General features: G+C 42.2%; 1 protein-coding gene across 4 annotated transcripts; it reads right to left on the bottom strand.

Annotated features, from left to right (window-relative positions):
• Window positions 1–9925: 9925 nt before the first annotated feature.
• On the bottom strand, window positions 9926–26660 carry Drm (odd-skipped family member drumstick). 4 transcript variants are annotated; one of them, XM_076790466.1, is made up of 4 exons: window positions 26348–26660; window positions 18840–19563; window positions 13441–13803; window positions 9926–13392 (listed from the first exon to the last, which is right to left on the bottom strand). In XM_076790466.1, exons 2-3 carry the CDS (start codon window positions 19067–19069, stop codon window positions 13728–13730), a joined length of 306 nt encoding a protein of 101 aa, XP_076646581.1. In that variant the 5' UTR covers window positions 19070–19563; window positions 26348–26660; the 3' UTR covers window positions 9926–13392; window positions 13441–13727. The 4 variants fall into 4 exon arrangements, with proteins under 4 accessions (XP_076646581.1, XP_076646590.1, XP_076646598.1 ...); XM_076790475.1 differs by having other exon boundaries at window positions 18840–19559; XM_076790483.1 differs by having other exon boundaries at window positions 13441–14448; window positions 26348–26645.
• Between the last annotated feature and the right edge of the window lie 238 nt (window positions 26661–26898).

The raw sequence follows: 26898 nt of genomic DNA, 5'->3' as shown, positions 1-26898 counted from the left end.
GACGATGATGCGGTAGTAACCTTTTAGTATTACACTTTGCCTTCTGGCAGTATTTAAGACGGTATCCACACCCACGGTTACCTCTCTCTTTCTTCTCCCCTTCTATAATCCTATTTGAATTTTTCATCGGTCTTTTTTTTCTACCGGTCTGCCATGAATATCATCGTGATTCAAAAGTTATGTCCTCCGAGCAGTTGAAAATCGAAGTTCGTTGCACCATCCTCTGTGAAAATACAGTTACCTAACGACGCGATGCAGAATCGAACGCGTATAGAGAACTTGGCAATTTAATATAACCATGCGCACGATGTCTCGTAATACAGTGGCGCGCAACATTTTATACTTCAAAAGGAAAGATATTGAAAAAATACCATTGACGTATTTACTGCCATTGTTCCCAATCAAATCAATTAATTCAGTCGTTGTAATCAAAACTGCAGAGTTAAAGCTTGCCTTTTGATACAAATCCTTCGGTTTAAGCAACTACATTGTCAAAAAAAAAATTAAACTTCAAAGTTGGAAAACAGTGAAACAAATAAACATTGTTTATTTTAGTTTGTTTATGCGTCTTTAGTAATTCAATGTTTCTTGTTGAAAAGTTCAATAATTTTCCACAGATGTGTCCTTGCAATATTAATATCTGTAATAAGCAATATTTATATCTTTTTTTATTCATTTATTTTTTTATTTATATATTTCTTTCTTTATTAATATTTATAAAATCCGCCACTTCGATGGGTTCGATAGTTTTCTTTCATTTAATTCATATCAAGTTTTATAAAAGTTTGGTTGCATTATCGTTCTTGTGACACTAATCTGTCAATTATCAATAAAATTTAGATGATGCTTAATTCTCGCAATAACATAAACATTTTTAGTCAGAGTAACGTAGGGTTGAGCTGAGCATAAAATTTCATGAATATCAATTGAAAGTTTTAATTAGGTGTATTTCCTCTATTAGCGAACACTGCAAATGCACAAACATCCGACGCTTAGCGATGACCTTCATAGATAATTTCGAAAATAATTGTAAGCTGATCAGCTTTTTAAGAGTTTCAGCTGTTCTTCTAATTAGAGAAAATAGAAGATAAATTATTGGCTTTTTCAATAGTATCCTACTTCATACGTCCTACCTGATGAAAATATTAAATACGTTTAAGAGTTAATTTGTCTAAAAGAGTCGTACAAATCGAATGGTTCAATGGGGCTCTCACGATGCCATAGAAATATTTGTTCCTGTTATATTTTTTTTTTTGAGATCTCAAGGTACAAAGTCCTACGCTCCTGCCGGGGATGAATAAAGCAATTATCCGCGCGACTAATTGCTGAAACGCGCGATGCTCTCGACGAGGATCACGATTATATCGTCTCTCGCGATAATTACAGCGAATGGATCTCGATTCGATAGGATCTCGGACACGTAATACGATTACTCACGTACAGCGTGTTTACGTAGAAGATAAATAGAAAGTAACATCCAGTTTTTACCTGGCACGCTTTCGTCCTTCTTCGGCCAGTTAAGGTTCGCGTCCCGTTGAAGGCGAATTTACACTTCTTCATTTTGGATGTACAGTGGCCCACGAAATTGTTCGAACACCCCTTAACACTAGGTTTACGTCAAAATGACGGGTTCTAATATTTTCAATTTGAAATTATTAAGATTCTAAGGATGCATACATGAGAAATTATTTCGCAAATTTATTTCTTTGGGTATACAGTGATTTCTCTATATATGTCGCCAAGGCTTGGATGATAAACGTCGCGGAATTATCCCCACTACCGCGGGGTATGCCCCGTGAGGGGCCTAGAAGCTCGAGAGGTCTCGGACGCCGAGGAGTGTAAACATAACACGGCTCGGTATGTCTCCTGGACGATACACGACATTGGCAAGACCCGTGTTGTTGACATACATCGAGCATTCCCTGTATATTGTTTTAAAAATATTGCCAAAAATGTGAGTAGCACGTTCTTGTTATTTTGATAAAGTAATGCAAAATACTGGCTTTTAGAGCTCCGTAAACCTGGTGTTAAAACGGTATAACTTTTTAAAAATCGTACCAAACGACCTAACTTATTTTTTGAGAAATTACATAGAAGCTAAATGGCTAAATCGCAGTTGGTAGGTTACACGAACCAATAAAAAGGGCACTGTTTAAAACTATTTTTATCCGAGCCCGTAATGAAAATTTAAAATATGCCTTCTGTGGAAAAATGGGTCTTCAGTTTTTCATTTGCTAGATCACTTGAAAATATTTTACAGGAAAATAAACACTGTGAAAGTAGAGGCTTCATGCTTCAAACTCTAGGTGTTACGGTCGTACTATTGTTTTTTACGAAGTTATCGCAGGTTAAGGATGAAAAATTTTGCCACAATTGTAAATGCCGTGTCCTAATACTTTCTGGATCCACTGTATAGTGAGCAAAGTTCGAAAATGTCTTTTTCAATTTGAGAACCGGTGGATTGAATTGAACCGTTGACGAAGTATCGTATAAATGCAACTCCGGTTTTCATCTTTCATATTCATTGTGGATGATTCATCCGCGAGGTACATCCAAAGTGAAGAAGTGTAAATTCGCCTTAACATAACATTCCCTCTTTGACGCACCGATGATACCACACGGTAATAACCTTTAGAGCAGTTAAGCGTTCACCTTTTGCTACTACAAAACGACGTTCGCTTTCTCACGTAACCTGTCTTTTCTTCCCTGATCTCCTCGCAATATTGACGCTTCGCTGTCTCGCCGTTTATACATATACATACAATATATGTATTTTAATAATTGCGCGTTACACGGGTAACCACGGTTGCGTGCCGCCTAGCCACACAGTATTCTATTAATACCAGTGTATCGATGTTCAATGGCTGTTGCACGAACCATCGATCACATATTTCCCACTGATTACGAGCGCAGCACCGTTCGATCGGATTCAGGAAAATCATTCTGTGACGCGGGAAACAGTTGCACCGCAGGTTGAACGAGTTCTGAATTGTAAAACGGTTTTGTAAATAGGCGATGCTATATTTTTGGGTTACAGTGACTGCCATTGATGTTAGAACGGACTTTCTAATACCAGAAATACAGGGCCTGTCATTTTGAGGGGTTGGTGATTTTTAAATGTACTCACTACGTTATGTGTAGACAGCGGATCTTTATGCAAAATAAAAATTTTCTATCGGAATTGCAACAAACTGGAGTGAAATAGAAATTTATTTTCTTTCGCAATACGTTTAATAAAATAACAGCATTTTTTAATTCTACTAATGTTTTTACCGTTTTCAGTGACACCTACCAATTTTTGTCATAAATGCATAAAATCCGCTGTCTAGTTATAAGATACTATACAAAACCAAACAAATCCGTGTTAGGAAAAATAATTTTCAATAATTCATTCGATGGTGTACGAGCAATTTAACGTCCAGCGAACCGAAGGGAACGAATCCAGAACGCAAAGAAGAGAGACGAAAAAGAGAATCGACATAAACGTGGGTAATTAAGTGTGCACAATAGAAGCTCGTCTCGAACTGGCAAAGCGACGTCAAACTTTTCCGCGGCGCGAATAGCAAAATAGTAATGGGCTGCATGAAAGCAGTCAGACTCAAGGATACTCTGCCAGCGGGCCCGTTAGCAAGATGAATGGAGTCCTACCGGATTTCTTTATCCCGAAAAGGAAAGATTCTCTCAGTGTCCGACAACAAATCACTCCCGAACAATGAGCCGCCATCAATAAAACGCATTAGCGGCCGGTCATCGATCACGCGGTACCGAGTTGTCAATTCGACAAGATTAAATACGGAATATACGGAAAAGTGAACTGTACGAGACGCGTATGCACGTACACTGTACCCCGGTGCCCATTCGAAACGGCCAATAACGTCGCATTAGCGGCTGCTCATCAGTCTTCCCTTAATCTCGAACGATTCGGCATAACCGCTAATTCGACTCGTAAACTCTCTCGCGCGCCACGAGAGCGTTTCCACATACTTAAGAACAAGTTATGGGCATGTGCGAAGTGGTATGGTAGCGGGCAGAAGCTTCCCATGGAACTCTCACCTCCGCGGGCGGAAAGTGAACTTCGCGGACGATGTCGGAGCCCGTTGCAACGGGCTGCAACGGCTGCAGCGGCTGCAGCCGATCCACCGATCCTTTTTGGGGGGAAAGGTCGGCGAAAAACGACTCGGCGATCGCTACTATAATAGCGCCAATGCCACGGGCCGCTTTCACTCCGCAAGAAACGCAGTTTCTTCGGCCACGGAAACTTCGACGCCTCTGACCTTGCGTCTGCGAGCCACCGGCACACGAGTCGTCATTCATGCCGCGGGTTCTCTCTCGTCTGTTCACTTTTCAGGATCGGGATTTTCATTCGAGGTGCGGTAGAGTTTCTCTTCCTCCCCCGCGTTCCGACTAGCAGGATATACAGTCGGTGTAAAAAGTATTCGTACACCCATTCGAAACGAATAACTTTCGAAATGTGGACCAAACGCACAGTGCAGCATTTCAATGAGAAGTCTGGACAAGAGTCGATTCAGTTCAATACCTACTTGCCTACTTCACGTCATCGCGTATCCGACGCTTTGAGAAATTGGTTTTTCTTCTTGCAAGAAAAGTAGGTGCGAGACAACAGCCAAAATCATCAGGGACTCTAAGACTTAGAATCACAACGAACAAAATTCCGTCATCATTTATCGATGACCAAAAACCATTTGATCTTTCACGATAGTTATTTGCGATTAAAATCCTTTAATTAAGCGATTAATTTCTTTTTAACAACAAATAACTTCTTTAAAATTCGACCAAACTGCTTGAATTTTTTGGAGATGTTAGAAGGATTAATTTGCTAATTAATGCATAAATAATTTTTTTTAGATTGCTATTGGTCGTAATTTAAAAGATGCCTTTTGTAGATCTACGTAAGTTACATACATGTGCACAGTTTCATTGAAATAGCATAAAAAAACTATAGGCATTGTGATGTGTCAAAATCTTTGAATCTTTAGAGTTGAAATCACAGTTTCTTACAATTTCGCTATTTTCAATCAATTATATTTCGTAGCAAACTTTGTGCATGTATATGACTTACTTAGATGTACAAAAAGCACCTTTCAAATTTTCATTACGGACACAGATAAAAAAACTTAAAAATCGTTATTTCTTCGCAATTACGACCAATAGTAATTAAAAAAAAATTATTTATGCACTACTTAGTAAATTAATCCTTCTAACATCTCCAAAAAATTCACGCCGTTTAGCCCAATTTTAAAAAAGTTTTTTGTTTTTAAAGGGTGTAGGAATACTTTGTATACACCGACTGTAAATTGATCTATTAATTCCTCTGCAGGAACTTTGTTCCTTTTAGTTAGAACCTGTTAGGGCCCCTGAAACTCAGAATTTTGTATCACTATAATCTTGAATTAGAATCAATAAATGATGAATTATCTAACAAAACGAAGTAAGTGCCTACCGTAATTGTTAGCCCGTTCCACTGTGCGTCGGTGGGTTCGAACAAACTTTGTATTGCAGAACTGTAAGTCGAAAATGGTAGAAATATTCCTTAAGGCGCATGTAATTATTCCCGAGGAACGCACGAGGGTGAACAAATGGAAACAATTTTTCAAAGCGCAAACGTAATTAGTTTCTGAACAGTCGTGAATGTGAAATGACTGGCGCGGGCGTAAGGCAGCCTAGCGTTGCCACGAGGAACTATGAAAATGGATTTATAAATCCAGGAAAGACATCAACAAGGAGGAGTTGGTGCTCTCGTCTCGGAAAGCACATCAACGGGTTGTATTCAATCACCGTGACATTCAACTCACGACTTTTGCCCCAGGAGGTGAGAGCAGCTTCCAGCAGAAGCATGATGCCTACAGGACGCTCCGTCTGCAATCTTGTTCGTTCATGCCGTGCACTTTTGAAGGCCTAAAGCTTGTTGCACAATTGCAAAATTCTGCACGAGCCGCGCGGACAATCGGAAAAATTGACGATTCCCGGTGAAAGGGATGCATACACGGTGACTTGACAAAATTCGACTAAACACTTTTTTCATCTACATTAGCCTCAGAAATACACTCTCTTTTTTATAAATCTTTCTTTGTTGCTACGTAAATTAGACGGAGACGGAATGCGTAAAAGTGGTCTGCGGATCTTCAGGCAAAATGAGAATTTTGTGCGTCAACTGCAAGAAGTACAAATTATTTGCAATACCGAATCACGGGTCGTGACGTATTTAAAACGAGTTTCCAGCGGGTCATTCCAGGGCATCGCATCGGTTCGAAATGGTCGTCATTCGAATCGTAACGAGCCGGAACGCGAACGATCCAAGAATGAAGGAGGATAAGGAGCGTATTCGTGATCGAGGCAGGCCTCCCGCAGGCGCGAAATATCCGAGTGTTTGCACGAAATTATCATTCCTGTCACAATACGTCGTTCAACGGGAAACGGTACATTTTGACTCAATTAGCTTCGTCCGATCCGAAAAGGAGACGTATCGCCTCGGACCGGAAGACGCACGAGAGGAAAGGCATCGGCAAACATTGAATTAGGGAACCTCTCTTCCTGGTACATACCACGTGGAGCGAGAGTAAAAGTCCACTTTCTTTACCGAGTATCGTTATCTTTATTCCATTTCCGAGTCGGACTGAAGGGGTTATACTTATACGCTTGTACATGTTGAAAAAATCGATTTTCTAAAATGCTCAAAGAATATCCTTTAAATATTTTATATCGATCCGACTAAAGTTCACAGAGATATTAGCTTTGCCTTTAGTTATGTACCTCTTCTCTACCTCATTTAATGTGACGATAACGACAAAGAAAATTTGCGATGTTTATGGAGATGTATTGAAGGTCAACAAGTGTCAACGTTGGTTCAGAAGGTTTGCTGCTGGTGATTATGATCACTCTGACAGGCCTCGAAGTGGACAACCAGTTGAATTTGATATTGACACCCTAAAATCTCTAGTGGAAGCTGATCCAAAATTAAGTATACAAGAATTATTGAGAAACCAACTATACAAAGGCACCTACACGAAATGGGAAAGGCACATAGGCAAGGAATATGGGTACCGCATCAATTATCTGAGACCAACAAGAATATTCGTCGATCAATTTGCACTTCATTGCTATCCAGATTTCGTAGAGATCCATTTCTAAGCAGAATCGTTACCGAAGATGAAAAATGGATTCTTTATGATAACATAAAGCGTTCCAAGCAATGGCTTTCTGCAAATCAAACCGCAATATCAACCTCTAAACCTAGCTTATCACTTAGAAAGGTGTTACTGAGCATTTGGTGGGACTGTCGTGGCATAATTTACTTTGAGTTGTTGAAACCTGGAGAAATAGTTACTACTGAGTTGTATTGTCAGCAATTACAACGGCTGTATTCGGAACTATTGAAAAAAGAGGGCATCTTTAGTCCACAGAAAAGGTTTAATACTGCAAATTGACAATGCCCGGCCCCATACAGCGAAACTCACTCAGGAAAAAAATCAAAGAATTGCAATGGGAAGTTTTACCGCATCCCCGTACTCACCGGATATTGCTCCCTGTGACTATCATCTTTTCAGATCTCTGGAGCATTATTTAAGAAATAAAACATTCACTTCTGTAGAAGATGTAAGGAGTCACATTTTGCTTCACGAACCCTGGATTTCTATAAGAGGGGGATTGAAAATTTGCAGGAAAGATGGCAAACCGTCCTTGATATAATAATTTAAGAAAACAAAAACTTGAATTTACTACAAAGTTTGTTTTAGATTTCAAAATAATTATGGGTCCCCCTAATATAAGGTTTTACGTACACGTTGCCGAGATAGAATTCTAATAGTTAGGAAAGTGTAAACCAAGTCCATCGGAACTGAAAATCTATTAGCTCTTTAACACTAAACCTACCACGGTCACAATGACCGGTTCTCTATTTCACAATTATTGAAATTATAAAAACGTTTTCATGGGAAATTACTGAATCGACTTCTCATAAAAATCGTACATAGTTTAAGTAAATTCAATCTTCTCCCTTCCATAAGATGTTTCACTTTTATGTTTCGTGCTTGGTAGGTTTAATGTTAAAAAATGTTTCACGCGCAGCAGACTCCATTATAGTTCACTAAAAAGTGAAGTCTGAAGTTTCTCGAGCCCCGGTTAAAATCGCCAAAATAATTACAAAGAACATACTGTACCTCAATGTCCGCAACAGGCCATCCCCAGTGGGAACGGAAACTCGAAAAATAATCCAACGAAGAGAACAATTAAAATCCGTCGTCTTCCAGACGGTACCCGCGTCACACAGAAGAAGAACAGTCGCAATTACCGAAGAAAGATGGTTTCGACGATTCAAACCGATGATACACGGTCACCATCGAGTATCTCGAATAAATCTACGCTGCTGCGGAAGAGGAAAGCCTGGGTCGAAGAAGAAGCAGAAGAAGAAGAGGAAGGAGAAGAAGAAGAAGAACAAGAAGTAGACGCCGAGGAGGACAGCGATGCCAGATGGAACCGGGTCGAAAGTCAAAAGGGCTCGGCGCAGCCATTAGTATAATTCAATTAGGCTGGCCGCAGATCAACCGTTTCGTAGGAAAGGAGCATCGGGTGGAAGACGGACATCCGATAACTCTTGCTCGGTCAGAAACTTAAAAAACAAAGGAAAAAGAAAGACAAAAGGGGGAAAGAAAAAGAACGCGGCGAACACCGTGAAAATGTGCGTCGGTCGGTGCGTCGGGATCAGGGCCGGGGGAGAAAAGAGAGAAGAAAAAAAAACAAAAAGAAATGCAACAGAGCGCTTTACGACTTGGCAAAATTTATTGGTAGGCCGCGGCAGGGTGGGACGTCCCCACAAGTACATTGCGATTCCCCAAAAGCACACGGAGAGGTGTCACGCATGCCTCTCGTCTTATCTTTCTGTTCGAGAGGAGAGCAACAAAATCTCTCACCGGGCTGACCGTGCGCCTCAATTCATTGTAAAGCTAGCAATACAGGCATAGATATAGATACAAATTAAAATAATTATAATATAATATAATATAATATAATATAATAAAATATAATATAATATAATATAATATATATATAATAATATAATATATATATAATAATAATAAAATAATAACATTATTATCACTCCTATTAATCGGTAAAACAGGATACAGCTCTAAAGATCGAGAGGCCTATCGATAACTACGATGCACAGTGACTAAGGACTATTTTTTCGATAACGTTCATAAAATAATTAATAATAATATTAATAATATTAATAATAATAATAATAATAATAATACGTTCGTGATAGTCGCATTGCCCGCAATATAATATAAAGACGCAGCGGTATGTAATTTAAGCTATGTACAAAGCGCGATTGTAGGGTCCTCTTACTTTTCTTTTTCTTTCCATTGATACGGAGAAACAGATTACAACACGGTTAGGATCGAGGGGAACGTAACATGCGCACGTGTAGATGAAACTGTGCCCGCGGCCGGCTTTTTCGAAAGAGCAAACCTAATCTACGCAACGAAAATCACAATCTTTGTCCACCCTAGCTCCACCACTAAGAGAAATTAACCCTCGTGTGTTCCTCGAGGTGAAAATTCACCAGTATACTATTTTCACACATACACTAGAACCTCGATCGTTCGAACTAAACAAGGACGTCTGAGAGTTCGTACAATAGGAGAGAAGATTCAATCTGTATTGATTTGTACAATAAACAGTGTTGCGAATGGATCACCTTAGGTTATGTCCACACTATGCAAGATTAAGCAACTTTTTGTCGCCTTCTTCTATCACCGAATTAAATTCAGTGTGGACACAGCTTTAGATTGAGCTATTTAAATTCGAAGCTCGTTTGGGAACATAGACTTCAGACATAACAGGTTCGGATAATCGAGGTTCCACTCTACTGCAAAATGATCGATCCTTTTTTTCTTGATGAGACGTATTTCTTTAAAATGTGACTAAATGCAACATAATTTGTTGATTTCAAGTTTAAAACAAAAATTGCGTGAAATATTACCGTGGGCACTTTTACGTAACTATTTTTATGTACGAAAGTTAAAGTAGGATGAACATTTATTGTCACGGTTTCCTCTTTCGGGAAAAGGTGGCCGTCGTCTCGATCCCGAAAATCGTCGCCGCAGACTCTCGTCTTTTCGCGAGCTGATCCAGCTCGATCTCGATCCACGTCGAGAGGCTGAAGCCCGCGAAAGACTCGAGTCGTTCGAACAAATTACTTTTGCTTCTCATCCACGATACACACACACGCGTGTAACGCCGTACGCGCGCTAATGCCGTGTAATTTACAACGAGGAGACTATAAAACTAGCCTGGCGAATTTCTCGATCGTGCGTACGCACGCGCGATCGCGATCGCGATTGCGCTCCTAATACAAGAGAGACAACGAAAAATATACAGCTCGAGGTCTGGCGCCGTAAATATATTAGAATTTAATACAACGTGTGCCGCGCGTATCGCTCCTTTTTTTTTCTCCTCCCTCTCACTCTCTCATTCTCTTTCTCGGAAAGAATAAGGGACTCTTTACAATATCAAAGACAGTCAAATTCGCAGTTTTGATTGGAAGATTGTACGACAGAGAAAGCGGTTTTGATTTTTGCGGCGACCAACGGCGGAATCTTTGATAAAGAGTCGGAGATGGAAATATTGCGAAGTTTGCCGTCTCGGAAAGTAAGCTGACTCCTTTGCAAAAAGAAAAGTTGATCGTTGCTGGTATTACAAGTTTTGTGCTTAATTCGGACGCTCTGAATAAATTTTCAAACGTAGGCAAATATGTAGCTATGCATCTCCTAGGTAAAGTGTTAACAACTTCCCACAAAACCACCATTACGATTGCAATTACTAACTAATCGATCCAAACTCATTTCTATATTCCGTTTAACCCTTACGTTAATGCCCGGCCACTCTGATAACTTCCCGGTACATCTAATTTGTTTTTGAAATTGTTCAAGTCAAATGTCAAAGTGACGAATATCAAAATTTCTATAGATTTCTATTTACTCGAATAATTATAAATTCATTTGCATTTGGGGCACGATAATATGCGTTGAAACTGTAAAGTATAATATTACCGAATATACCAAACAGTTTGATAAATTGTGAATCAGTGTAAATAATAGATCCAGTATCAAATAAATGATATCGATTTCACGGAATTTATAATGTTGCCATGTTAAAGTTTCAGCCTCCAAATAGACCAAAACATGATTCAAAGCGTCTTTCGTTACAAGCACATACCCAAGAACACCGATCATCGAAAGACGCGGTTTTATCAATCGCCAGAAAAAGAAGCACATAATCGATATGCCAGGAGTTACCTAGTCGATTATTTCCGATAGATCCGCAACACGGTTGCCGTTCCATCGAGAATGCATTCACGAGCGGCTCGTTTTTCCTGCCGACCGTTTTCCATGGTGCTTGGCGGAAGGTCTCGGGATACAGGCGAGAAGGGTGCGACCACGGGTACGGATGGCGGAGGAGCTCGCGCGATCGATCGATCATGCCGTTCTGATCGAGCGAGCCCGTGTCTCCACGCGAGATCGAGGAGACACACGGATCCGACGGTTCATCCAGTGGAAACCGATCCCAGCTGACTGGTATTTGCGTCAGCGGACCCGCCTTGTTTCACGGCTCCAAGGTCGCCTGGTCGCGTCTCTATGGAGGAGCTATAGCGTTTGCTCCGCCGCGCCGCGAATCATTATTCGTCCGCAAGAACCAATTCCGATCGGGTCCCCTCAGTGAAATTGGAGTGCAGGGACTAGTTGGCCAGGTGATCGGGATCCAGGTGAGCCCAGGAACGCGTCGCTCGGGGCCTGGGCGTGGTCCCAACGGTAGCACCGGGTCCTCGGCAGCATCTTTGAAGCGGGTCATTACGGGGATCAATTTGGCTCTCTAGCCCCGAGGTCCTCGCTCTCGAACATCGTTGACACGGCTCCTATCCTCTCTATCCTTGAATACAAATTAACCGCTTCCGGGGGCCCGCTGAACCCGATATCGCCAGGCCGCTTTGATATTGAAATTCGATTACGACGTCTTCCGACGCTTGACAGGCCTGTCCCAGCGATCTGATCGCTGGCTCAACTAACTCAAAATCTCAGGAGTTGGAACGCTTTTATCAGCGAGTTGTCAGTGATCAGCCAGTTTCGAGAGATTCGGAAGATTAAAAAACGAATCGAGGATGTCACTGATGAAAGCGTGAATCCTTTTCTTCCGACCTTGGCCTCGTTGCTTCGTTCCCATGGACGCCCGGGCCGCGTCGGGCCTGGATTCCATGATTAAGCTGTTACTGGTGGCGTGCCGCGGAAGAAAGCAGGAACCGTGAGCGAGTAGATTTTTTCGAGATAACGGAACTGGTCGGATAGTTGGCGCGTTCGAACGTGTCGCTGATAACGAGATCCGATCTCTCGGTGTAGCTCGGATTTGTTTCGTTGCCGCCCGTTAATAACATGACTTTCCTTTCTGCGTGGCGGCACTGCTGATAAATGCCCGAAGTTCTTCCTCGAACAGTTCCGATTTCCTTGAACCAAAGAATATAGGCTGTGTCCTCTATCCTTTTTCTAATTTGTTGGGCCGATTACGACGAAGTCAAGGAAAGTCCTCGTGGCCGTTGATTCCGTTTGCTTCCAGGAGATTTTCCAGCCGTGTTTGGGATCCCGATCAGGCGGGACGAGTTCTTGACGAGTCGCAGTACCGTCGATGAAACTCTCGTTTCTGTCTCTCGATGTCTTTGTCGCAGTCTCCATCGACTTGCTGTGGCTAACGTCTAGGGGTCTAGGCTCGGAGTACAGGAAAATGGCAGAAGCGAGAAACTCGACGAAGCGGAATGGAGGAGCGAGAAGCGAGGTTGATAGGCGAGGAGACGATCAGAATCCACGGAATTGCTTTTCCCTTGCGACTCGGGAGGCCTGGTGTGTAAAAGCCGTTTTTCGAACCGACGAGTGATCGACGGGCTCGGAGAATCGACAGAGACGGACTTCGGAAAGGATAGGCACATGGTGACATCGAGAAGTTCTTGAAATTTCAATGTTAGCGACTCTTTGCAACACCGCGTCAAACTATTCCAAACACCACTTTGGGCGCGGCGTGACATTTTCAACGTCCTCTGTACTTTTATGTCCAAACCGATGGGTTTTTAGTCTATTGAATTCACGAGCAACACTGCGTGTTTCGATAGGATGTAAAATTGTTTTTGAAATGTTTTAATTTGATTTTTGTACTAGCGTTGCTCTAAGATAATGCAAAAGCAAACGACTTCGTCCTGCTCGCAAATAATTTATCACTAATCAGTCGTTGAATACTTTCCCTCATCAATATGTAGAACCGATCTTTACTTTTCCAGCTGGTAGATGCTGCAAGTACAATTTCGAAATCAATTTTTGGTGAAACGAAACACTAATTTCGAAACCATTTTCAGTTTATCTTAACGCTAGAATGCGAGACTGTTTATACAATTAATAATTACTGAAATCGAATTCGACACTTCCTATTGATCACAATAGAAGCATGAAGTCCACAAACCAGCTACAACAATTTACCGAATCATTTCTTTGAAATTCTGTTCCGCAGAATTGCGTTGATCGCGCATCGACGAGCTGATTTCTACGATTTTCGCAGCGAAATTCCAAGAACTGGTCGATGCGACCATGCGATTCGAAAATAGCCTAAATCAGAAACAGAGAAACGCGTGTCTACAGGATTTGTCAGGACATTACGTGGCCGGATGGCTTCTAATACCTAGAGTAGCCATTCGAATAGCCATTTGAGTAGCCGTTGGAGCCCTTGTAGGGAACAGAGTGTATGCTCCTGGAACAAAGATGGTAGAAATCGGAAGATGAGGAAAGTTACTCTTCAAGGAAACTGTCTGTTTCCTCTCTCTCACTTTCTTTCTCCTCCTATCTAGCAAAATTCAAACTGTACCGCTTCGCGAGAGCGAGAGGGGCGTTTTTCGTGAGCGCTATTCTTTTGTTGTTGTTAGTATCAGTAGATGTAGAAGGCGGCAAAAGGTGATCGTAGATTGTAGCAACAGACGAAGAAGAAGAAGAAGAAGAAACGGAAGATAAGAGGAAGTGAACGTGGTGATCAACAGAGCTTGGCATGCTGGGCTATTTTTCTTTTCCATTTTCGTGGTGGCGGTACACGATGATAGTACTCGATTGTCGATCAGTATTGTCGTCGTGACCGGGAGCGGTGCAAAGAAGAGTCAACGATGTCAACCAAATAGATTGAGAAAAAAAAACACAACGAGAAAAGAAGAAAATACAAAAAAAAAAAAGTAGAGAAGATCTAACGACGAACGTAAAACGTGGTTATTAATTTTCTGTTGTTATAGACTGTAGTTGATGTTGTAATTTTTTTTTTTGTTGTTGATGATGTTGATGTTGTTGCGTGTACATTGTGTGTGTGTCAAGGTGCAGGAGGTTCAGAGCTCCCGCTCACCGCCACCCACATCTACAACAGAACAGAAAACAAGACCACCGCCGTTACATACAAGGTATCCATTAGTATCCACCAGTATCGAAGATTTATTTTATTGCTCGCTCGTTCGACCGCGTTCACGCGCGCGCGCGCGCGCACGCTCGCTCGCACGTTCCGCGCGCGCAGAGGCAGCATTATTTCAGACTGATTTATGGTCCAGACCGATCTTCAAAGTGCTTCGGACGCATGCGAAAGGGGTGTGAAGTTTGCGGATCTTCGCCGATACCCCCGCCGGTCTTCTTTCGTACTGTTCCGCGCTCTTCGTCGGAAACACACGGCGAACGTGACACGTTACAACTTCGCGAGGCCAGTTAGGTGCGAAAAGGTTCGACAAACTGGCAACCGTACTCGCATGAAGACATTACAAGTCAGCATTACCTCTTTCAAACGATTTGTGCAAGATCGTTTTCTACATAAATTTCAAGTAGGGAAAATTGACGATCTATCGCTAAAATTGATTTTAAAGTTGTCGGGGAATCTAAATTTGTGTGAGTTCTGTTGGAGAACAGACATGTTTGCGAACACTTCATTCTACTTTTCTAAAAGCAACGATATTTCTTTTCGTTTCTGAAGTTTCAATGTGACAACGAAACTTATGTCTGATTTAAGCACAATATCATCTCTACATGCGTTCGACACAGTGAAAATAGTTGATCTATCAGTAAAATTGTTTTGGAATTTGGATTGATGGGAAATCTACTGAAGAGCAAGAATGTACGCGTTGACGTTTTTATATGTTTCTAAGAGCAACGATATTCCTTTCTGTTTCTGAAGCTGAAGCGCATAGACAAAGATTACGGCTGATTTGTGCAAGATCGTTTTCTAGATAAATTTCAAGTAGGGAAAATTGATGATTAGACTGTGGATCTTTATGCAAAATAAAAAAATTCTACAATTTTCTAAATTGCAACATGCCAAAGTGAAATCAAAATTTCATTATTTTTTTAATATGTTTAATAGGTTGAAAATAATGCAACAACTGCATTGTTGCTCTGCAGTCCAATTATGAATCAACGAAAGAGGAGCATTATCACATTCTTCCCTAAAAACCTTGACAAACGCGAAAGATGCTTAGAAATTAATGTCATCCTTCAAAAAATTATGGAACGAAACGAACACTACAAGGTACACGACACTATTTTCCCTTTTTTAATAACTCGTTACATTCTTCATCGTAATTAATTGCGTTTTAACAAACATTTGCTTGCCACGAACGATAAAAAACAACCGTAATGTTCTCATTATTTATTACAGACATTAAAAAAAAAACTTTCTTTCCACATTTGCATAATTGATCACCCAGATTCTGCCGAAAATTGGTTGCATCGGCAAACGTTACCATTAAAGTCTAGAAATTATTTAAAATTATTCCGTAAAATCGTCGACTTTATGTCGACGAGAACCACAAAAAATCATTTCGCTTATGAGAACGAAGTCGGAAAGATTCACTGTGGAAACAAGTTGCTGCCTTTGGAAATAGTAACGCAGAGGAACGAACATAATTTGCATTCGCAGCCGTAATTAATTACCAATATGATAGGCCCACGAATATCATGATTGTATTTTATGTGTCACTGTTGTTTCAAAAGCTGTTTCTCTACCAATGGCCTATCGCCGACGACCGACGGATCGCGAGAGTGATATGTGGCTGTCTTTAACGCGATTTCGGTCGTTCAATTTAATCGACTCGTTATTATTATGAGACTTGTAGGTGGCCTCAGAGAAGTTGCAACGTTCATTATTCCTTTAACTCTAGAATTTTACCGGCGAACTTTGATCTTTAATTAAACCGCAAAATCGCTGCAACGAGATTTTCTCGAACATTTAACCGAACCCTTTGAATTTCAGGAGTTTCGCATAAATCGTTCAGTTGGTTTTGCTTGGCGAAAATTTTTGTGCAAAACATAAAGGATGTAAGAATTAGTAGAACATTTGAAAATTCGCAAGCAACGAAATAATGCCACCACTTTGCGTGGAACGTTCGGCGATCAAAAATTCATCTACTCGAAGGTAAATAGGTACACCATCGTTCGAAAATTTGTAATCACTTCTGACAATCGATATCAATAAAGAGGAAAGTGCTGCAAGATAATACTTTTCTATCGATGAATATTATAACTTTATTATCATTGAAACGAAATTAATTTATCTGCGGATCAAACGATCTCAATGTTTCAAACGACAATGTACATTTACACACCACGCTATTAAACACGTTCACTTTTATCAATGGTCTGTACTCCAATCGTCGAGGATAATATTCAACAAGGAACCTTGTTTATCTGTTAAAAAACGTCTTTTTGTTGTATAAATCATTAGAGTCTCTCGTAGTCGAATATTATAATGTTCGAGATCGAATAAGCAAATCTCATTGACAGATTCGCATAGTTCCACTAGTTAGTATAGATCTAAAAAAGATCCCTGTGATTAAAAGAATCATAGAAATGTTCAAAATACAAATCTTTGATTGATACCTATTTCAAGACTATTTAAGTGATAATAGAATTTAGGAAATCGAAATATGTGAGCTGTCACGTTAAGCTATCAATCTTTACGATTCCGTTTTAGATAAACAATATCTGAAATCATGTCTACCTGTTAATTCGGATACGGGAGGCTCTAACGTATTGTCTCCGACAAATTATCCTCTCCTTCCTCGCCAGAACACGTATCGGTGACCTGACCAGTTTTCAGAGTGACGTTTATTCTTGTTTGCTTAAGTCAATACGCAATATATACTCGGCTAGTTTCAAATCCACGACCCGATCGTTCGGAACAAAAACCGTCTCGTAAAGTTTTATGAACTGGACCGGTCTATGGAGTCGTAAGTGCAAATTTGCCAGTCGAATCCGAAAAATTGACAAAATAAACTATTCAGGCAAACCCTTCAAAACTGTGATTTATACGTCGCCTATCGAAAGTCCAACAAATTGTGTTCCTTACAGTCATTACCTTTTGATACTTTCGAGTGAAATTGTTGAAATAATTTAAGAATGTTAACACGCTATCGTTCAGTTACACTGGACGTCAACTGCTTCGTATAACTGTACAAACGGTTTTACAAAAGATTGAAGTTCTCACTGAGCAGCGTTGAAACGTTTTAACAACTCACTATTGCAAATTTTAGATTACAATTAGTTTAGAATTTCTCAAATAATCTGTCCACACTAGCAGCAATTTTAATCGTGTATGAACAACTTAGCAGTTCTTTTCAATATTATTAATCAATACAGAATTATTAACGCGTTAACTGCCACGTCGGTCACGTATGCGTAACACTAATCTCTGACCAGGTTTAGGATCAATCAATTCGAATGGACTGAATTTGATTAGAATTTCTAGAAAGCAAAGGAGTTAAAGTTAACAAGCACTGTGACGAATGTCCGATTCGAATTAAAACTTTCTAATTTCGGTTTTGCAAGAATCACCGGGCTTGACATTCGGCACTTAAAGTGTTAAACTCCGTACGAATAAGACACAATATTTCTCGACTTCCGACAGGCGAAACGTTGCGAGAGAAAACTGAAAACCGAAAGGAAGCGACGGGTTTCGCGTGCGGCCCGTGAAGCACCTTCGCGAACACTGTACGTTTGCTTCGACCGTGTCAAACGACATGAACATTTTTTTCGGAAAACGACGACGGAGACAACGTCGACGAACTGTCAAAACGATCGTCGATCTCGTTTGCGCGCAGCACACTCGGTCGAGCGACGGAACACGAACGGAGCACAGACACATGGTTAACATTCATCATTCGTCGAACGGGTCGTAACGAGCGGGAGGGCCGGGTCCAGTCCCGAAAATCGGGCCCGATCGGCGCAGACATTGACAAGAACGGTTTGGCGTGGCTCCGGCGGCCGGTCACATTGAACTTCACTATGCGATCTATCATCCGTCAAGTAGTCGCGGCAGCCTCCTGCGAACCTGTCGGACGCGAGCAGCACAGTATGACCTTTCGGGCCTGGCACGGATTCATTCATAACCCATCAGCCGCGTGTGCACACGCGAGGGAACAGGGGGACGAGGGAAAAAATTTACGAGCGACCGAATCAAACCATTAAACGAAAAAAAAAAAATAAATAAATAAAGAGAAAACAAAAGATAGATAGGATAGGGTGGGGAGGAGAGATGGCTGCACTATTAACTCGGCGCACAGATGAGGATAAAAAGAGGACACGACCCCCGTCTAATCAATGTCTGACCGTGCGAATCGACTCCGGGAAGACTGGTCCCGTCGCCGAGCGGCAAATTAGAAGAGGCTCGACAACAAACAAAAAAAAAAACAATACTGATAATAACAATAATAACGATATATGTACTAGAATATAATTGTATACTTGTTTGATGGAAGAAAAAAATGGTACCTGTGCTGCTTGAGGTTGTCCTGCCGCTTGAAGGACTTTCCGCAGACCTCGCAAGTGAAGGTCACGTCGTCCTTATGGCTGCGCTCGTGGATCATGAGGTTATAGGGCTTCGTGAAGCGCCGCTGGCAGTACTTGCAGACGAACTCTACCGTGCACTTGGCGCGCATCTTCTGCCGGCGGCCGAACTCCCTGCCGTGCCCCTCTGTCTCCATCGGCATTATCGCGAACATCCTTATAAATTCCCACCGCTCCTTCTCTTGGTCGACTCTCTGTCTCCTTTCCCTCTACCTCCTCTCTCACGGTCCTGCTAACGCCTCGAGTCACTCCCTCCACCGGTTCTCAGCCTGCTCTCCTGCCTCTCTCGCTCTTTCACCGTTCTCTCTCTCTCTCTCACTGCCTCTCTCTCTTTCTCTCTCTCTCCCTCTCTCTCTCTCTCTCTCCCTCTCTCTCTTTCTCTCGCGCTCTCACTCTCTCTCTCTCTCGTTTCGACGGGGTTCCTCCTCGGATCCCTCTCTCGCCGACTACTCTTGTGTGCGTTTTTCTCTCTATCTCTCCTTGGCGCGTCTGTGACCGTGTCCGTGTTTGTCTGGCTTTCTGGCTGCTGTCCGTGTGCGTGTGTCGCTCTTCTCCTCCCGCGCAAACCTAGTCCCGACCGGCTAACTTCTGGGAGTGAGATCACTCCGGCTGTACCCCCTCGTGCGTGGATCCTCGTACCTCTCTCTACCTGCGGGAAATAAAGGAGCAATGATTTTTCGGATCGATCCCCGGCAAAGCGATCTCGCTCCGGCCACGATCGCCTCGGACCGCGCGATTCCTGGCCGGTCGGTTCGCGATCGTCTCTTTTTCACCGACTATTCTGACAAAACTGAACCGGCTGGAGTCGCTGGAGTTTTCAGTCAATGAAGGAGCATTGTTGATGGTTATTTGCTTAGGAAATGTTGCTACGAGACAGAATGTCGGGGAGCGTGGCTGATGTCACGGGCAACTGAGATTCTTGGGTTTATAGGCCAACCGAGAGGACGACAAGTTGGGATTTTGACTACCAAATTAGCGTACAGAAGAATTCCATAATATCGGTGCACTTATGCTCATTTGTTTGATTCCGTAGACAGTAGGGTTTCTCAGCTATTAACCGAAGACGCATTGCAATGCGAATGTTGCGAGTAGACTGCGGATTTTATGCATTTATAATGCGTATAACGCTATGTTAAACTTTCATAGTCAAATACACAGAAAACGACGCCAAATGGAAATAACTTTGCCCGACTAAAAGTGATCAAACAGGTTTCGAAGACAATAAAACCCACATTAATTTTTGTTAACTGTCGTACAATATGAAATTTTAGACAATCTTGGTATTCGGTACCCAGCACTGTTAATTTTATTCGGTTATTGCAGTTATCGTCATAGCCGAGGAACATTAGATCATCATTCAATTTGAAAAAAAAGGGTGACAGAGACGGTATTTATCTCTTGAATTCCGAAATTAATTTCTACGTGCTCGATTGTTTTATACCAGCAACCAAACCTGTGTATTAAAACAAACGATTTTGATAAAATATTGTTCATAACATTGGATTGAACAGAAAGCCCGATCAGTTATGCGATTGACGTAAAAGTTGGAAAAGGTAAACGAATAACATTTAAGAAATTTGTATACCCTACAGGGCGCAATGTAAACCGCGTAAAGATGCTCTAATCCAAGTGAAATGAAGAGAGACGCAATTATAATTATTTACATCCAGAAGTGCTATATACGAAAACAGATCTTCCCCCTCAACCCAATAGGTCAGTCTCGTTTAGCGAGCCTTGCGGCGGGCAAAGGTGCCCGCCGATGCCCGCGAGCTAAGCTGAGGGCAATGCAATGACAGCGGGAAAAATATTGTCATAATCTGAACCATGAAAAGGAGACGTGGTTCGTTGTTCGCCAAGTCTGTTATAGGTACAATACATATACTCAAATTATCATCGGCCTAAGTAATGTGGGTTTTGTAGGACTCCGTTTTGGTAGTTGAGGATACAGAACTTGATCCACTGAAAGGAAATCTAATCTATTTGGAAAGAATTCACGTTTTTACACAAAGTTTCAAAACCAAAGATATTACACTATTCGTGTAGTTCGTAGCGCAATGGCTATCGCTGAAATAAATTCTGGTAGCGATCGTGATAAACGATGGAAATTAACACGCCCTCTGTTAAAATATCTTAAAATAATTCACTCTACAAGTCAGAAAACACCCAACTTCTTTCCCGCTATTCGCCCTAACTCTGGACGTTTCCTGGAACAGTTTGAATTTTCCACCAAAGTGACAACGACGAACCGTCGAAAATCTAGACCAGCGGGAAATGGGCGTCACCGTCTCGGCGGAGCAATTCTACAATCAGCTTGACTAAATACGCGAAGTGGGGCGAGTCTGTGGATTAAAGGGGCATAAAACGAAACTGGAGCACGGTGTCCGATGCCGCGTGTTCCGAGTTTCGAGAATCTTGGTGAAACGCGTGGCATTTGTCGGACGGCTCGCGGCGTGGCAGCGCAGAAGGGCTCGGATCAATCAGAAGCGTGACCAAATGAAAGCAGCACAGGCGAGTGAAGTGGCTCAGTTCTTGACCGGTAGTCGAAAAGAAGTGGTCCCGCGGAGTGGAGAGCCAGCAATAAAAAAGGCCCCCGGGGTCCAATCGCGCGGTGTGGCGCGGCCATTGTGCAGGAGCCACGTCCGGTGCTACTGGTAGCGCAAGGTAAGCACACGGCGCACGCTCGAATAAAGTGGCGTGTCCGAATGAGTAATAAGCGTGGCTGGGCGTATCCTGGTTGGTTAGGCTGCCTAACGGCGGCGGTGGGGCCTAATCGGAGCTGCGTGTTACGCGCGAGAGTCTGCTATAGCCGCTTTTTTGCTCCGCTTTCAATCTTCATCACGCTAACTCGGAGATGACGCGCTGCCACCCGTCGATCTCCCTCTTCAACACCGAACCATCCACTTGACTCGATTTTGTCTTTGATTGGTCATCGTTTGTTTTTCAACCGACTTTCAACAAAATTATTCGAAAGAAGATGCCGCTTCCGCTCTTCAACGCCGAGCTATTCACTCGATTTAATTCTGTCTTCGATCGATCATCGTCTGTTTTTGAATCGACTTCGAAAAGGAGGACTCGAAAGACACCTGAAGCTCGTTGTACTAACTAGACTGTGAGCATCCGTTGATTTCGCTCTTCGACGCTGAACTATTACCTGCATTCTAATTTCCTATTGAGATGCGGTGATCATTGGGTTAAGAAGGATGAATTTTTCATGACACAGCTAATTATATTTGATGGTGTAATTTTTTCACGGTTTGGAAACATCACGAGATAAGGAAAATGTAAGACAGATGACGTTCGAAACTAAAACCGATACTTGACGTGATTTTTATTAATATCCTGTGTAAATTGGTTTCGTAATTAGTTCCGTTGCCTCCAGCCTAATTAATATCCGAGTTCGATCGTACAATCTTCATAAATTACAGGAAGTTGAGTAACTTGTATGTAAACTAGGCGAATTCATAATGATCGATAGCAGAGACTAAGACTCCGAATTAAAATATACCTACTCGAGCTACTTGACTTTGCGATAGTTAGCATGAGAATGTGAGATTTTTTTTTAGTTGAGCCCATAAATCTAAATCATAATTATCTTCATTATAGTTGATGCAGTTTTTTGATACCACTGTCTTCTATCCAATTTACTGTCATAAATTGCAAATTTTTCACCTGAAGTCGAACCACATATTTCTTTGAAGCAAATAGTGCATTCATTAACGATAGATTTTATGTTTTTAGATCTCATCGATATTTTCATTAAAAACATAAATTTTACTACTTTGACCACATTATGATCTAAAATTGTCCGGAAACACAACTTGCGTCGTTTTTTCTTACAACCATAAACATATTGTCTAGAGTAAAACGAATGTTTTCAAAAGATTTCAGATACCTATTCTTCACTGTTCACTTTAGTATTGGACTACTCTTAACTCCTAGACCTGAAACTAATTAAAACAGAGTTTTACAGACTTTTTGTTAAAAATCAACAGAAAAATACAAAAAATTCTTTTCAGTCAGTTGTACCTTAGTTATTAATATATCAATTTACATAAAGCAAAACGTCAGATTCCGAAAGGATTGAAATCCAGAAGATGCTCGAAACATAAAAATGCAACTGCGACTTAAAAGAAAATACCTCTAAGATTTCGATCGGTCGGAAAATAAGAATCAGCAGCAAAGTCAACAGCCAAGAATAGACACCTGGAGCTTTAAACCGGAATATCTTGAAAGTGAAAACGTGTGACTTACGTTATTTCGCCTTACAGCCGTACTATAATATATTCCTCCGACCCAGACCGAACGTGTATCATTACCAGCGCCATGACAGCAAATCTTATGCCGACCGGCAAGTTCGTCTACTCGCGTGTCGCGATGAAGAGGTCAAAGTTAATGTATGATAATGTATGATAATGCGATGTATGTGAAAGCACGCATTTAAGATCGCGTAGTATGTCGAAGGGATCCACGAAAACACTGTTGTAGCCGTACGTAGAGTCCTCTCTGTGTCGTCTTATCGGAGGAAGAACTACGAATCCTTCGACAAAAAAAAAAAAAAAAAACAAAATCGAACTGCGCAATAATTACGCGTTTTGAAATCTCGTCAATAGAAGACAGAATCACGGTATTGGATGCACACGAAATTTGTCCGTCGAATTAGTCCCCGGACTTGTCGTTTCGGAGTTACAACAGAACCGTGACTGAACCGTCCCTCTCGGTTGTAAAATACAAGATCGAGCCGTCGCCAAGAATAATGGAGTTGTTTAACCGGGCTCCGACGAGAATACAATTATAGCATTAAGCCGGGGAACCGGCGCATTCGATTTCTTAATCTTGTTAGACACGCGTCCCGCAATTCGATCAAGCTGTCGTCTTCTAAGGACGCTGCCTCGAACGATTCTTCACTCGTGAACGCGAGCACGTTCCACGAAATCGGAGGTCCGCGCTTGTCACCCGCCCAAAAATTATAGTTCGCGGTTGGTCTCGGCAACCTGCGCCGTGATTCGCATTGCTTACGCGAAATTTTCGCCCCTCGCCGCCTCAGAATTTCGGTGAAAGTATCGATTTTGTAAGAAATTATATAAGTAAACCATGAAAGCGGTAGCCAACCAAGTACCTAGAGCCACGAGGTCGTCTTCGGCGTCCTTCGCCCGCAAAGGGCTAACTTTTGCGTTAATAGTTATTTCACTGATTCACAGTGTATTCATCCGACGATACCAGAATCTACACAGGCTGGCAAAGCTACGCACGAGAACATAATTGAATTACACGGCGTTGAAGCAACTTCTAAAATAAAAGACAGAAAATCCTTCGGACCGCAAAGGGTTAAAGATCGACGCTCCGCAGGGACGCTAACGACTCGGACTATGGATCCGCGACCGCAAGGCCGGTCTTTCATCAGGAAATCCGTTCTCGCGGCGGCCGTTCTCGAAGAGGGGCCACCGCGGTTACGCTCGGTCACTTCGCGGGGCAAAACGAGACGAAGGACGGAGGGCGCGGGTGAAGAAGCAGCCAATCAAAGAGAGGACGGTGTGGAGCCAACCAAGAAGCTCGCTCGACGTGCGTGCATCCGTTCTCGTATGTATGGAAGGAATAAAGAAGGGAGCAGTAGCCTTCGTTCGTTCGCCAGTAGCCAACCAAAGAGAAGCTACTGTGAACCGCCCTACCGCCGACTACCGGTTTTCGGCCAGTCGCTACTGAATCTCCATAGACATCCACCAACGGGAACCACACCCTCCTCCTCTGGATCGACTTGGTACCGGGGAGTACTCGCCGGATCAACGAGGACTCGGCCAGGGTAGGGCTAAGATCCTGTACGGGGTACCTTACTGCCATCCAATGGGAACGAGGACCCTTTCGTTGGCGAACACGAAGAGTTGCACTACTGCAAATGGAGCTCGGATGCACCGGAAGCTGCTCAATGAACTCCGGAGGACAGGGTGTGAATCTGGTTAAGGTGTTCGAACCTTGGGGCTTTGGAGGACATTCAATTGGTGGAGTTCTCCAATTAATTGGAGAAAATTTATGCTTGTCCGGGGTGTTGGTGTACTCGATTGGCTTGAGAAGTCGATGAAATGTGTTTGTTAAGGGGAATCGAGAAACAGATTACGTTTTCATGTTTGAGATAGTTCTTCTAGCGTAAGGATTGCTGATTATCTTTGTAGGATCTTTTTTACATAGTTTCACATAGTTTATTCATTGATTTATTGGTTTTTGAGATTCGCTTTTTCGAAGAGCAACCACGAAACGATGGAAGAATGTACGATTTCTTATAAGGATTTTTGATCCTGCGGAAAAATGATTGTGGGTCTATGTACAAGTTAATTTGTTCTCGTGTACTAACTCTTACTTCAATTAACAGTTGGAATTACTTTTCACACTATTCGATAATGCTTTTGTTAAAAGGATGCTATTCGAGTAATCGATAAGAAATGTGTGATCGTTTAATTCTCCCAATTCGAGGAAACATTATGGCTAAAGAATGCCTAGCATTGATATTTCATGAAACAAACTTCTAAAAGATTACAAAAATTGTTATTACTTTCTATGTCTACGACACACCAATGCAGAGAATGTTTAATGTAAGAAATCAATTATTACCAATATTTCAAAATAAATTTCAAGTACTGTCGCAACACATTAATGCGATAAAAAAATGTCTTTTTCTCCAACAAGAACAGTGTTCTTTTTATATAATTTATCAAATTACCATAACGTTTTTCATTAAATAAAAATGTGAAAAATAGAAAGACAGTGTTCAGACGTATTGGGAAGCTTTGAAAGCCTTATACCTAGCGTAGAAATGAATATTTTTGCAAGAAATTCGTAACGTTGAAGTATGTAAGTCGGCGAACGAATGCGAGTGGCCATCTCACCGAAACACGTCGAGCGGCACACGCATAAGTGCTCCGAGCCAGCGACGAATGAAATTTAAGCTCAAAGTCTTGCCCGGTAGCCAATCAAAGCGAAACAGCTACCGTGTACCGCCCTCCGGAACGCTACCGGTTTTGGGCCAGTCAACACGAAGACTCAAGAGGCATCAACGAATGTGGACCACACCTTTTCCCGCCCGCTCGATCCGAGACACAATGAGATATCATGCGAGAATCGCGATCACTGCGACCGCGCGTTCACTTTCGTCACTTGACATCGAGTCTGAACAATACCAAACGACATTTCGCATCAAAACAAAAGCATCTAAGCCGGCAAACGACTCGAAAAAAAAAATGATAGCATCTAAACATCAATTTCAACAAAAATTTCGATTTCACTTTTCCGAATAAACAATACATCCAAACTCGGCTCGAATTACCGAGAATCATTAATGGGATTACAGAATACATACATACAGAAGATATTGTATGCATTTCGATACGGGAATTAAGAGAAGGCCACGCGGGCAAGACTGAAAAAATCGTGAGAGTCTGACTTACCGGTAGAAATCAGTGCGCAGACGTAATTCCTGGGCTCTTGGTTCTTCAGGGTCTTCGATGGGGGCTAGGCCAGGCGGTGTCAACAGCTCACAAGGAATCCCTCGAACTCGGAACCGAAACTGCGATATCGCGCTCGAGCGAAGAAATGTGCCGGGCGAACTGGTTTTGCTCGAAATCGATTCTGAGTGGATCGTGTATCGGGATGCTGTCTTCCGGGCTGACAGGTCTGGACCGTTTGGGTGCGCGGCGTCGACTGAAGCTCCGTTTGCCTGCTCGGTTCGCTGGTAGCCCGAATAGGTAGGCACACCAGAAGACGGTAGGACGCGGTGTGTAACCGCCAAAGGTCTCCTTCGTCGTCGTCGTCTCGCTTCTTCTGGTTGGAGGACCGGGAGACACCTCCCTACCGAACCGACTCACCGATGCCCACAAGTCGTGTCGTTTGTCCGTGTGAGCCTCCTCTCGATTCTACCAGAAACGGTCCAGGATCTTCCTTCCTTGAACGAGGAGCGCGGGCGCTCTCTCGCTGCCGTGGTAGTGGTTGTTGGTAGTGG

This window comes from Halictus rubicundus, chromosome 1 (assembly GCF_050948215.1).
Source record: "Halictus rubicundus isolate RS-2024b chromosome 1, iyHalRubi1_principal, whole genome shotgun sequence".
NCBI lineage: Eukaryota > Metazoa > Arthropoda > Insecta > Hymenoptera > Halictidae > Halictus > Halictus rubicundus.
Note: the sequence above shows the minus strand (reverse complement) of the source record. Positions and strands in the feature narration are given on the sequence as shown.

What these genes read in the sequence shown, in the direction of transcription:
- Drm (XM_076790459.1), bottom strand. Translation starts at nt 11,502, where the DNA reads ATGATCGATCGATCGCGCGAGCTCCTCCGCCATCCGTACCCGTGGTCG.